The following is a 14,686-nucleotide window of genomic DNA, read 5'->3' on the forward strand; positions in this document are numbered from 1 at the left end:
TTACTATTCCTGTTGACTATTGTAGTCTTCACCCAAAAATGTTGACATCATTTACTCACTTTCAAAACCTATATTCAATGTTTTATTCAGATATAAAGAAGATATTTTGAAGAATCTTTCAAAACATTTTGGACCCCATTGACTTTCACTGGACCAACAACAACAAAAAATACATTTTTCAAAGTATCTTCAAATCAAATCAAGTGCTTTTCAGAAAATTATGATGTTTATAATAACCTAATATCTTCATGCCTTAGTGTCACAGATTTGGCGACAATACAAGCAATTAAGCAGTTGAGATTTGCTATTTAATATATATCTGCCTACACATGTAAACTGTTTGTATGTCTAAGAAGGTGGACATACTTATTTATCCAACTTTACATAAAGAGCGGGGTGATAAAATAGTTATATTTCGCAACAAAATAAAACCAATTCTGTGTTGTTCTTAATAAAGAATTGCGTACAGGTTTGGAGGGTGGAAAATTGATGACAGAATTTACATTTATGGGTGAACTATCCCTTTAACACAGCAAACAAAAGAGTAATGCCAGTGTATACATGCCATCAATTATAGTCTTAGTGCAGGACTGCAGGACACAACTGGTGATTTACACCCAACACTACTAGAGTTTGTTGAAATCTGTAACACTCATGCGTCACCTTCAATATTTCACCAGTTGAGAAAAAAAAACATTGCTTGTGTTGCTTTACCATGACCTAAATAAACCTAAAATAAGTCTGGGGACTGTGGGGAGACACGCCAAAACCAGTGAAACGTTATACTAAAAGTAGACACGGTTCGAATTAACTCATAAAAGAAAGGTTTCCATTTTTGACCATGGGATGAGTCTCAGACAAGATTCTTTGAACGGGATCCAGGTAAACATTTATGAAGCAGGTCAGCGGAGGTCTGAGCGAAAACCACATCCTTGATTCAAACAAACTTCCATTTGCCAGTTTTCCAGAGACCATCTTAGAGCTTATAACACACCTTAAGAGTTTAATGGATAATACAAGACAGAGTTAAATCCATATTTCAAAACAGGAGATCTACAAGCTAAGTCAAGAAAGTACGAATTCATAAAACCTGAAGTCACATCAGTTATGAAGTGTGTGATTAGGTGAGGGTAATCTTAACATATTAAGTCTTGGTTCCTGATTTTTTTTCTTCTTCTTTTTTTTTTTCAAAATTAAGTGAGTTTATGCTGAAAACAAGAGAATGTTTTTTGCCGATCTTGTTTTCTCTTTGAATTAAGTTTATTTCTCTATGCAATTCTATATTTTTTGCTATTGATTTGGTGGTGGTTTATCCTTAATCCAGTTAAGTAAAATAAATCTTTGGACAATGAAAAGTAACTTCTGTGCAGGACTTATATCTTTTGGTCAAATGATTATGTGAAAATAAATAAATAAATAAATAAGAATACATTAAAACCATGGGTCCTTACATACAGCATATCCAAATATACCATCATTTCTATTTAGGGCAGCTTTTACTTTTCTAAAATATTTGGCCTTCTCCTGGTGGAAGGCAAATTCAAAGAATTTTGCAAAGACAAAACAACTCAAGATTTGTAAAATGATTACTTTGTCATCATTTCCCAGTCATCACAAATCTCCTGTGTCCCATCATCACTGATCATCCAAGCTTTTCTAACTGGAGATGACACAGAACGAGCTGGAGAAAACAAGAGGGTGTCGGGCTTCTCAGAGCAGAAACCAGATCCTTGTGTGTCTGTGTAAGTGTGAAGCAGCGGTGTGTGAGGAAGCTCTGAAACGTCCCTTAGATCACCTTTCCCACACATGCACTTTGCTGATGGTCTTTTGGAGAGGATATTAATGTTTAATTTAGCGACAGATGCACTAAAGCATCTGAAGAAACACTAAGCCAAAAAAACTAATTTGATTGTTATAGTGCGCAAAAGGTTCAAAGAGAGCTTTGGATTTAATCTTGTTTTAATGCTCAAAAATACATGATTACAATTGAAATACTCAGAATTGTGCAGTCTGCATTCATCCGTAGCCAAATAACACAGAATAAACAATATAAACAGGCTCAATATATAGCCATAGGGTGAGCGACCATGATTTCGCCAAGTATTACGTGTTCCTGGATCATAATGTTTTGTTGGTCCTGGAGCAAATAAACATAGACATTATTCCAAACCCTAACCAGGATGTTGATCTGGGAACACTTCCTACTCAGCAGAATGACACACGTCCTTTAGCAAAATGAGGGGATTTACTGTATGTGATGCCGTCACCACCGTATACCCAGATGACCTAGATCAGACCTGCAGTTGACATGAGGTGAAGTCTTGCCTTTAGTCACACTGAATGTACATTGATGAGTAGATGGATTAAGTGAGTCATAACTCACCTAGATAGCTAACTTCACTAATGACTCAGAGTTTAAAGTATGAGGTGGTAAAAAAAACAAGTAAAGTAAAACAAGACTTTAGCATTTCAAGATATTCAATACTCAAGTGATTTCCAAGAAAATGCATTTAGTTTTATTTACTCAAATAGTAAAATTACAATGCAGTTTGCATGATCTCAGGTGCATGCTTCTGAAATATTTTTGCATGCATCATCAATCAGGTAAATGAACATCAATGCAGTTTATGCACTATCTTGGTGGCTAAATGCAATGACAAATGTAGTGATATTTTTGCATGACTGTGAGCGAGTCACAACACACCTAGACATCTAAGTAAGCCAACTTTACTCATGACTCAGAGATTAAAGATTGAGGTGAAGCAAAACAAGCAAAATGTGCCATTTAAAACAAGACTTTAAGGTCGGATTCACAGACAGGACTTAGAGTAGACTGAGCCAGGATTACGCCTTAGGTCAATTAGGGCATTTAAATAGCTTTTATAAATGTGCCTTAGAAAAAAAAAAATTTCTAATGTGCATCTTGAGACAAAACAATGGCACTGACATGTTTTAAGGTCTGTCTGTGCAAGTTGCTTTCATTTAAGACATGCAAACATGCATTTGAGTCAGGGACTAGTTTAAGCCTCATCTGGGAAAATGGGGGTTAAAGATAAAGCACATCTTAATTGTTCATATTACATTCCTCACCAGGAATTGTATTTCAAGTTGTTGTTTTTTACTTACTCAAGTAGTGAAATAATGATGCAAGTTGCATGATCTCTTATGTATGCGTGCAAAATACATTTGCATCATCCAGCAGTTTACTGCCCTCTCTTGGTGGTAAAATGCAATGGCAAATGTAGTGATATTTTGTGACTGTAAGTGAAATGTTATACTTAACAGGTCAAAAATAAATCTAGTTGGGATTCATACTGTCAGATATATCATATTCCATGTATGACGATACTCTGGCATACCTGTATACTTACCTAACAGAGAAACTGTTTTCTCCACTTACTGTAAAATATAGGTCATACTATGTAAAATGACCGGACAACAACAAACTAACAAAATCAGTTGATGACGTCTCTTTGTATGTGTGAAACATTAAATATGGAATAATTTAAAATCATACTGTAAAAGGTTGAGTTTAAAGGTATAGTTTAAAATCTATTTCTAACTGGCTCTCTGCAGGTGCTGGTCTCAAAGTGAAAATCAGAAAGGGTAAAGGTTAACCTCACCATAAAAATGCTGCAAAATATTATGTTAAAGGGGTGGTTGATTATGATTTCAGTTTTCTAACTTTAGTTAGTGTGTAATGTTGCTGTTTGAGCATAAACAACATCTGCAAAGTTACATCGCTCAAAGTTCAAAGCAAAGGGAGATATTTGCTTTTAAAGAAATTTTTTTTTTTAAGGACTACAACAAACGGCTGGTAGAGACTTTTTTTTTTTTTTTTTTTTTTTTATTATATAAATGTATTTTTATTTTATTTTAAATTAATATAAACTTTATATATATAAACTTTGCTTACACCTGCCTCACAAAATTTTAATTGTTGCAAAGCCCGCGCAACAACCTGGCTTTTTTTTTTTTTATTGAAGGAAACATTGGGTAAACGTGTAAAACCATCAATATACAATCAAACATTTGTACAGACATACCATACCAGAGACAAAGAACAAAACAAACAAAAACAAACAAACAAAAAAAAAAACCTACTTACTAAATAGAGGTGGAAAAATAAGAATATTAAGAGGATTCGGGAAATAGGTCATAATATTTACACAAAAGTTTTCCATTCTTCTTGTTCTTTACAAGCTTGTGTGATTTAAGAAGCATATTAAGTTCCAAAATATAATGTTTAAAACATAAGGAAGACTTATTAAATTTCTGCTTGTGTATAAAGAACTTAGCATATAAGATTATAAAATTTAATACAAACTCCAGGGTGCCATCTTGTGGGAAACAAAAGTAACAGATAATATCTTTCAGGGTGAATGATTGAGTTTGAGATATTTTGAGATTGGAGAAAGTGAGTACCCAAATCTTCCCAAAACCTTTTGGTAACTGGACAATTAAAAAATAAATGAGGAATGGTTTCAGTGTCCTGTTTACAAAAGCTGCAGCATGTGTCAATGTCTAGAAACTTAGCAACAAAACAATTTGTAGGGTAAATGTTATGTAAAAGTTTAAAGTGGACCTCTTTAGCTTTATTAGAGATACAGTATTTGTGAGGAATCAACCATGTTTTTTTCCAATTTATTTCACTTATTAAGGAATTCCAATAAAACACCCCCCTTGGAGCAATGGAGTTACTCTTTTTGGCTGGTAGAGATTACACCACATTCCTCCCGGGTTAGTGACATCACCAACCCTAGAATTTACATATACTCCGCCCCCTGAACACGATTTATAGATTATCAAGACAGAATATGCTAATCAATGACTAGAAGATAACTACACATCAGCTTCATAAATTCATCAACTAACCATTCAGAAATGTCCTGTTGCTTCTACATGCTGTCACTTCTTCTTGAGTCTCTCCATCATTGTCCGACTCCGGTTTAAACATAAAAGTCTAAAAGTTTTTGAGATTTCCAGTGAATGTCTGTGTGAGGCAAAAGAACACAAGCTGTTGTAGCTCCGCCCCCTGTGCCGGGAGCAGCAGCTCATTTGCATTTAAAGGGACAGATACAAAACGGTGCGTTTTTGCTCACCCTCAAAAAGTGACAATTTTAACATGCTATATAAAAATATCTGTGGGGTATTTTGAGCTAAAACTTCACATACACACTCTGGGGACATCAGAGACTTATTTTACATCTTGTGAAAAGGGCATTATAACACCCCTTTAAAATAGCATGCATACTGTACCTACTGACATTTATGCATGAAAATCGAATTGAACATATCCGTCATCTATTAAGAAAACCACTACGTGCTCCTCACTCAGCAAGCCTACAACAAAGCAATAAAACTAGCAGGCAGAACGACACATCTCTGTTGCCTGGAGATGGAGCAACACAAAGCTGTCCTCATGGAGGCCATGGTTTCAGACTCAACAAGCAGAGCTCTCTACTCAGAGGAAATGAAGTGAGTCACGCTTACCCTGTTGGTTTTTACTTACAGGGTTTCTGAGAGAAGCTTGTGCATTATTCACATGGACGGATCCTTGACACAGGCGGCCTGAAATGAAGTGCACACATGCTGTAGTCTCTGAGACTGTCTTCAGCTCTAAACAGCTCTGAGATAGAGATCCAATCACAGCAGGTAAGAAAGCACAATTTCTGTAGTAATGTTGCTTTATGCTTGCCATTTTGAACACAGTTTAGCTATATCGGTTTAAGACTAGTTAAGACCTGTGAAAACGGCACTAAACTATCACTGCACTGTACATTTTAAACTGTAAACAGAGTCTGCAGCACATTTTGTTTTGTTTTGTTTCCATTGCTAGGTTACAGACGTAATATGTTATTGTCATTTGCCTTACAATTATACATTTACGATAAGGTTCCATTTATTAACATTAGTTACATTAGTTAACATGATGAACAATGAAAAACACTTATAATGCATTTATTAATCTTAGTTATTGTTCATTTTAACATTTAATACTACATTATTAGTTTACACTTTTTTAAGGTGACATCTCTACATTTGACTTACTCAAATAAGTACTGAGTAATATCTAACTACATGTACTTACTATAGAGGGTTAGGGTCTGGTTTAGTGTTAGTTACTTGTAATCATGCATAATTTACTCTTATTACTATAGTAAGTACATGTTGGAAAGTGTAACTACGTCACCTTAAAATAAAGTGTTACCCATTATTAAAATCAAAAGTTAATATTGTTTAAAGGACCTGATGAACTAGCAATGAACAGTTGTATTTTTATTGACTAACTTTAACAAAAATTAATAAATACGGTAACAAATGTACTGTTCATTGTTAGTTAATGCACTTTGAACGATGGGACCTTATTGTAAAGTGTTACCAACATGCCTGGATTCTGTGTCAAATAACAGCAGCTTGTTCGGTAACACATTACCATAAGGTTCAATAACAATGAACACCACTTTTACATCATTTATTAATCTTGATTAATAATAATTTCTACATATACTAATACATTTACAACATTTCAAGTTGTAGCTATTATCAAAATTAGTTAAATGTAGGGTACAACGGGGCTAAAATGATCTAGGTTACTAGACCTCCCATAGTTTATGATTGCATATATAATCAAATCATATAATCATATATATATATGTTTGTATTGAACATTAATGGAGCAACAGATTTTGGTGGTTTGGTTGTTTAAAACTCTTAAAAAATTTATGAAGTGGCAAGGTGGGCACACAGTATTGGTAAAAATACTTTAGCTAAAATAATGTTAATAAAGTTAATACTTGTTCAAAACAAATCACTTTAGCAGAGTTTGTACAAGGTTCGGTTTATTTTGATAAATAAATAAAAAATATTTTTTGTTCAATAAATATACTGTCATTAAAATATGTTAATATAAAAATATATATTAAAAATACAGAAACAAAATTATTTTAAAAAGTAAAGATTTTGAAAGCATTGAAGGAGATAATATTTTAATATAGATTTACAGTAGTAACAATATATTATATTTTAATAAATGATATGATTAATATCATATTTTTAAATATGGTGATTATCTCTAAGGTGGACACCTAGCTTAATATATGATATTTACCATCTGAATCTAACCATATCGTGTCAACAAATGGGAAAGTCAGCCGGCTGTTTATTACCATGTTAATTATTGTGCCTTTAGCCCATTTTACCCCAAATACCATACTTTTACGTATTCTTCCGTTATTGAAAAACATTACCTTGAACAAAATTGAAAATCATTAAGACATTTGTCTCAAAATACTACATTCAATCATTTTAGCGATTCTCATTTGCCACTTAAATCTACAACATTTTTAAAAACATCAAATGTTAGATCAAATTAGCGCAAAATCAACTTTCAACGATCGCGTCAATGATCCGCCACATTTCCACGTGCATCTTGAAAAGCAGATGTTTTTGTGCATTCCTCTTTAGAGGAATATAAAATCAAAGGCGCCTTTTACCCCGGTGCGCCTTTAGCCCCGTTGTATCATGAATAAACATGAAGTAACAATGAAAAATGTTATTTTTAAAACTGTACATTTACCTGTATAAATAATACCAGTTCAAGATCTCAAATGCATTAACTATTGTTAAGGAATTTTGCCTGTTTAAGTTGGCACAGCGAGCTGTGTGGTGGCATACTGGGAAAAACACTGGCCTTTTGATTTGGGCAGCGTTTCATTTCATTAGTCTGTCCTTCAACAGCAGCACTGATGCATGACTGTCACCTCTATCAGACACACTCTCACACACTTCGTCCCAATATAGTGAGTGAGTCTCCAGGGACTTTATTCCTAATCATTATTTTTCTTGGTTTAGAAAGGACAGCTTGTATTTTTACACAAGGAAACCGTCAACATTGCATAACGTTGCTACCTATCTTGACTGATTGATTGGAATTTCACGTTTGCCCTTCGCATATTGCTAAGGTAACAATAAGAATAAATATAATCTATAAAACAAGACCACAAAGATAAAGCACACATATTACTCCTCAATTGAAGTGCATGAGAGACTCGACTCAAAAGAGATGATCACTGATTGTCATGATCGATAATTGCTAAAAACATAATACTCTGATAGGCATAAACAATAGTTGTGTCCCAAATAACACACTATACACCATGCACTTGTAAACGATGAACTCAACCTTATAAAGTGTATACACAACATGGTTATTTTGTCATTCAACATCAGAGTCTGACTGATTCTACTTTTGTTTTTTCCTAAAAAAAAATTGTTGCTTCATCAATATTCAATAAAAAAGTATGGATGCATAATATATCGGCCACCAAATCGGAATCACTTCAAAAAAGGAAAATACAGTAAAGTGCAACATAAAATTATAATGAGAACATAATTGTGTTTTTGGGACATGGCTTTTAATAGTGAGGCTTGTTTTTGTAATCAGGCTCTCAAAAATTATATGCAAATTTGGATTTAGATTTATCGGTCAATATATCGGTTACCGGCTTTCACGTTTAAAGAATTATCGGTTATCGTATCGGCCAAAATTTTCATTTCGGTGCATCCTTAATAAAAATAAATATATTTTTTCTTCAACCATACACTATGAGAGAAATGAAAAACATATTTTCCTTCAGGTTTGCCTTTAGCCCCCTTACTCAATAATTGGAATATTTGTATTGATACGTTTGTTGACTTCAGCATAGGAAATCAATAGTTTCTCCCCTTTTGGGTGGTCGTTTTTCACAGAGCTTGTCAGATCATTTAATTTTTCGCAAATGTTAAATGTGATGTTACCTTAGAATTTGACCAAAATCACATCTACATTGTATTTAAATGACTAGTGCAAAATGCCCGTGCAAAATCAGTTTTTAAGTGTGTTTTTAGTAATTGTTGGTTTGGTGTGTTTGAGTGCTCATTGTTACAATTACACAGCAAAAGTTCAGTGACATTTTTATTTGTGCATGGTAGAAAGCACACAGTGAACTCACAAAGTGAATAGGCTACTACAAATGATGGCCGTGAACGCATTGAATAGGATATGTTTAGTTGGTGAATAGCATAGGCTATTATTACACAGTAGTGATAACGTTAAGCGCACCAGAATGAAATATAATATTCAGAAGTAAACAGCATAGCTGACTTATAGATTCAGTTTACATCCACAAATGAATAAGCGCGTTGATTCAGGGAGCAGTGCAAAGTGCCCGTGCAAAATCAGTTTTTGTGAGCTGATCGCCGTCAAAAAAGTTCAGGAGATATTTCTTAGCGACGGCTGATTTCAACAGTTTCAATATGATAAAAAATAAATTTTATATTGATTCAATGGATTAATTGCATTTTGAAAAAAAAAGTGTCATGAATTTATTGCATTTTTGGGGAAAAATAATCCGTTTTTATAATAAATCTTTGAAAATCAAAATCTGGATTTGAATTTTTTATGTTATTATAACCTAAAGATGCTATGTGAAAGTTTGAAACAGAAAATAGTGTTTTTCATCTTGCCACATTCTTGGTAAAGAAAACACATTTTTACTCAAATTAATCAAAATGGATTTATCACGTTCTGGAACCAAACTATAATATTCAGTAGTAAACAGTGTAGCTGACTGAGAGTTTATGTCAGAATGTTTATTTTTAAACCACAACCTTCTTGGGGCTTCTTTGACCGATACAACCCTCTAATGTCAGAATGTTTATTTTTAAACCACAACCTTCTAAGTGCTTCTTTTACCGATATATTTACCGATATCTTTTGCATTTCTCATCGAAACGACGTCAAACTTGGCACTGCACTTACTCGTGCCCGTAGCAAGACACCTGTCGAGTTTGAAATCCATCGGACTAACGGTTCGAGAGATATGCGAATAACAGACATACAGACATACAGACACACACACACAGATATACAGACACACACACAGACATACAGACAGACAGACAGACGTTTCTGTAATTTATAGATAGATGCCCATAGGCAGCTCACTAGGCTTATTGTTCAGAAATACAGTAACTTACACAATGTTGTCTTGTTCATAGACACAATGGTGAAAGGGAAGAAGAAATCGAATGATCCGTCAGGTAGAAAAATCACACTCAAGATGGCGAAGAACGCTCTGAAGGTGACAGTAGACGGCAAACGGCGCCTCGACCTCAGCAACATGGCGATCGCCACGTTTCCGAAGTGCATCCTGAAGCTCAGCGACGTAGACGAGCTGGACCTCAGCCGCAACCTTCTCAAGAAGATCCCCGACACCATCGACAAGTTTGTGAACCTCCGTTTGCTGGATCTGCACAGCAACCACCTGGAGCAGATTCCCGCGGCTATAGGCCGTCTCCTGAACCTCTACAGCCTCAACTTATGCAACAATCACCTGACCACCTCCGGCCTGCCGCATGAGCTCGGGCTCTTGAGGAACCTGAGGATCCTCAACCTGGGAATGAACCGCATCGAGACTCTCCCTCCATCCGTGGCTGCTCTCAAAGAGCTTCGGGAACTGGGGCTCTTCAACAACCTCCTGACACTGTTGCCCAAGTGCATCCAAAACCTCCCAAAACTGCAGAAGATGAACATCAAATCCAACCCCATCCCCACAGACGAGCCTCCAGAGGTGGACAGCATCCAGAGAGTCGAGAGTCTGTATTTAGTGCGAGAGGACTGTCTGTGTACCGACTGCCTCAAGAAGTGTAAGGAGGACAGGGAGAAGTTAGACAGTCGAATAAGTGCAGCTTCTACGCAAAAGAAGTCCATCTTTGCGGGTCTCCTAACGCCAAACTCTGTCGCACAAGAGAACCAGGCGTTATGGAGGTGAACATGTAGACTAGTCCAAATCACGATATGCAATACAATGATTGAGAGATGTACAAATAAACTTTCCTCAAAAGCTTGTTGTATCATACAAGACAGTACGTACTGATGGACTTTCAGAGTTCATGTTAATGTATTTATGGAGATGTAAGTGCCGTTTATACTGCAATAGCTTCTATGTACCACTAGGGAGTAGCAAATATCTAAACAGCCTCCGTTCTCACTGCTGCCCCCTAGAGGAGCTCTAATGACATTAGAATCACTAATATCACTACACTTCATTAAAGTGCGGCTTTGGAAAAAGTTTTATGCTACACAAATAAATATAAATGCAAATTACTTGAAGCTATACATCTGATATTTATTTAGGAACTACCAAAGGACAATTAGCTACTTCAGGAATCACAAGTCACTTTAAAGGGCTGCATGCTCTTCTAATATGAGTTTAATGACTGTAAAGGAAGAGAGAACTGAGCATAATGAAACATGTAACAACATGTCAGCAACACCGAAATACACCTTCATGTACTATTATACTTTCACAATGATCTGTTCTTGTTGTGAAGAAAAGGTGCAGGTGAATATAATTATTAATATTATGTCCATATTGATTTTTTTTTCTTCTCATTTCTCTAGAGGAACAGTTTCCTAATTAACACTCGGCTCAATTCTATTGATTTCCCCACATCCGTGCTTGTTTTGAAGATCTGCTCATGACATGACAAGTGACATTTTAAGATTTCTCTGTTTAAGCAGTGGAACAACAAATACACAAAATAACATTTACACCAAAATCTGTGAGACTGTGCGAGATAATAGATCTCAAGATGCATGATATTTTCTTTTGGTAAAGGGTTAGAAACCATGCATAATGTAATTTGAAAGAACTAAATTCCTCTTATCAAACCAAATCTTGCTTAAATGCTTATTCTTAACTGGATGAACACACATAAGCCTAGCGTATGAGGTTTGAAGTATTGTTATTTGGTGCTCCACATCTTGAAATGACTCATTTGAATGAATCTGGAGGTCTGTAATCCGATTACTCCCACCAGAAGTCAAAGTAAACAAAACTCAACACTACTATTAGCTAAAGTGGATCAAAGTGAAGTCAAAATGGTATGGAAGAACAGATATTTTACCTAGAAAATAGTCTCAGACTCTGGTGGTCCGAGCACGAGGTCTGTCAAATATCACCAGTAACGCATTCTACGTCTGAAATTATGTAGTTTTATTCACAAACATGTAACTACATTATCCTTATAACAGTTTATTTGAATGAGATTTATCTCTAGTCTTGTGATAAAGATAGATAAAATAAGGTCTGCATCATTATCATTTTGAAAATCTACCACAAACATCTCCTGTTGCTCCATCACCGCATGTCATGTCTCTGGAGGTGCCCTCCTAAATTATTAATACTTCGCAAAATCAATAAGTCATGTGACATTGCATCTCAGTCAACAGAGCAGCAGCTGCGCTAATCAGAATTCTTCTGAACAATCCAAGGTTTATTGAACATTTGGTCCCTAATGTCATAATAGACTGAGAGTTTGACACTGCAACATCAATGATAAAATATATATATATATATATATATATATATATATATATATATATATATATATATATATTCTTTAATATGATCTTTATTTAGCATGTCATTTTTTAATAATACAGTAAAAATATTTGGTTACACTATATTTTAAAGTGTCATTGTTAGTGTAATTATATATTTAAGTACTGAGTAATATTAAGCAACTACACGTACTATAGGGTTAGAGTAGGATTAGGGTTTGGTTGAGGGTTAGTTGCATGTAATTATGCATAATTTACGTTTATGGTAAGTACATATGTAACAAGGACACTGTAAAATAAAGTGTTACCAAATTTATTTATTTTTTTAAATGCACTGCAATCTGAAAGCAACAATCAAGGACCTATCATATCCAAGATATATATACACATTCACATCATACCCAATCTTTTCGGTAAAGCCACAAAGTCATGTATTTTCAGCCTGAGCAGAATAGGTTCTTTAAAGAAAAAAAGCCATATGAAAGACATGACATGTACCAGAAATTGCCCACTTCAGGAAAACATCTCAAGATCAAAGAATCCAGCCGTGGTGCTCTGATCATCCGACTGGAAAAATACATCCCCGGGAGACTAAACATCCTGACCACTCGCAATGCATTTTGAGAATGGACAAAGAAGCATTTTGAACAAACAGCTAAAACATCATGTAAACAGCTCACGAGGGTATAGGATGACCAGGCAGTCAAGTGCATCCCATCTGAGTGGTTTAGGACGTGTGCATTTCCAAAATAGATGCAGCATAAAAGCATCTGCCGAAAGGGATGTTTATAGGAAATAAATCATTTTGTGAAAACGCAGATGGGCATTTTTCCGGGCAGAACTGACATTAGATAGACCACATTATGCAATTCCAGAAAGATTTTCTTAATATATCAGAATGTCCTTACTAGCCAAGTATGTAAGAATAAAAAGAATGTGACATGCTATTTTTATATATATATATATATATATATATATATATATATATATATATATATATATATACAAACAGTAAAACCAAAAATTACTCAGACACCATATATACTTTTTGATTATTATTTTTTTACAAGTGGGTGCAGAACACTATAGTTAATTTATGTAAGTTAGGATAGCAAGGATAAATTTTGGTTTGACTATATCTATCTATCCATCTATCTATCTATGAAATATATAAACATGAAAGATACACACAGAGATACACATGAAATGCTAAAGTGCAAATTCATGGAATCAACACACCATCTAATCTGTAATGTAAACATAGTTTTGGAGTCTCGAAGGGCACGGTTTGACAGGCATGCACTGGGAGAGAACAAAGCGCTGTATTTGAAGGGTAGAGTATATTTGGGAACTGGCGGGTCAGTGGTGGTTACCCTGCGCCTGAAGCAGCGGCTCTCGCCCTGGTGGCGGTTGAATGAGGTTTTTATTGCTGTCTCATTTAGGTCTCCGTCAGGGTGTTGCAGCCTCCCTCCCTCCCGCCCCCATCCGAACTGAGGACCAGCTGCGCTCTACAGGGCTGAGCTTCCCGAATCACACTGGTGGAGCCGCTGCTATTATCTGCCATACTGGGGGGGGCTTAGGAACAAGACAGGGGGAGAAAAGGAAGACAAGGGCAAGAGGAGGAAAAGGGGTGGGCCGAATGTCAAATGGAGATTTGAGATGGGCAATTTGAGTAATTTAGCTGTTGAGCACTCCAGTGTCCAGTAAAACAACACCAGTTATCCAGTAAAAACCAGTAATGGATTACTTGAAAATCATTTAAATTGTATAATCACTTAAAATGTAAAAAAATACAGAGTACGACGCATACTACATGAGAAATTATACGGTTTTATTCACAAACATTAGACTGTCACCCTTATAACATTCATTTCATAAGATTTATCTTTTCTTTTGACAATTGTTATAAGATATAAAATTAAAATATGAATTAAAAGTATATTTCACCCAAATTTTTTTAATAAAATCTGTTATAATTTACTTATTTTCCAAACCTATAAAAAAATTGTGAAAATAGATGTCAGTTTAATGGTGTACCTGTTTTGTAGCAAATTAAGATTACGATTAGATATTCTTATATATAAATGTGTGTGTGTGTGTGTGTATGTGTGTGTGTGTGTATGTGCGTGCGTGTGTGTGTGTTATTATCACTATTATATATTATTATTATCACATACATTATTAATGTATGTATGTATGTATGTATATATATATATATATATATATATATATATATATATATATATATATAAGCACTGTATCAACAGCACCTAACACATTCAGAAAACAGCTAGATTT

General features: G+C 34.9%; 1 protein-coding gene and 1 long non-coding RNA gene across 3 annotated transcripts in view; one reads left to right on the top strand and one right to left on the bottom strand.

Annotated features, from left to right (window-relative positions):
- The window catches only part of LOC307147346, a 41,837-nt gene that overhangs the window by 8,225 nt on the left and 18,926 nt on the right, over positions 1-14,686 (bottom strand). The gene's annotated exons all lie outside the window — the stretch shown is intronic.
- On the top strand, positions 5,388-11,148 carry lrrc18b (leucine rich repeat containing 18b). Of its 2 annotated transcripts, none has more exons than XM_079852028.1 (2): positions 5,388-5,655; positions 10,042-11,148. In XM_079852028.1, the coding sequence occupies exon 2, from the start codon at positions 10,047-10,049 to the stop codon at positions 10,812-10,814; it is 768 nt and encodes a 255-aa protein (XP_079708154.1). In that variant the 5' UTR covers positions 5,388-5,655; positions 10,042-10,046; the 3' UTR covers positions 10,815-11,148. The 2 variants fall into 2 exon arrangements, with proteins under 2 accessions (XP_079708154.1, XP_079708155.1); XM_079852029.1 differs by lacking the exon at positions 5,388-5,655 and adding an exon at positions 7,729-7,802 and having other exon boundaries at positions 10,042-10,903.

Source organism: Squalius cephalus, assembly GCF_949319135.1.
Source record: "Squalius cephalus genome assembly, chromosome: 19".
Taxonomy (NCBI): Eukaryota; Metazoa; Chordata; class Actinopteri; order Cypriniformes; family Leuciscidae; genus Squalius; species Squalius cephalus.

Coding starts and splice junctions, on each gene's coding strand:
- lrrc18b (XM_079852028.1), top strand. CDS start 10,047: ATGGTGAAAGGGAAGAAGAAATCGAATGATCCGTCAGGTAGAAAAATC.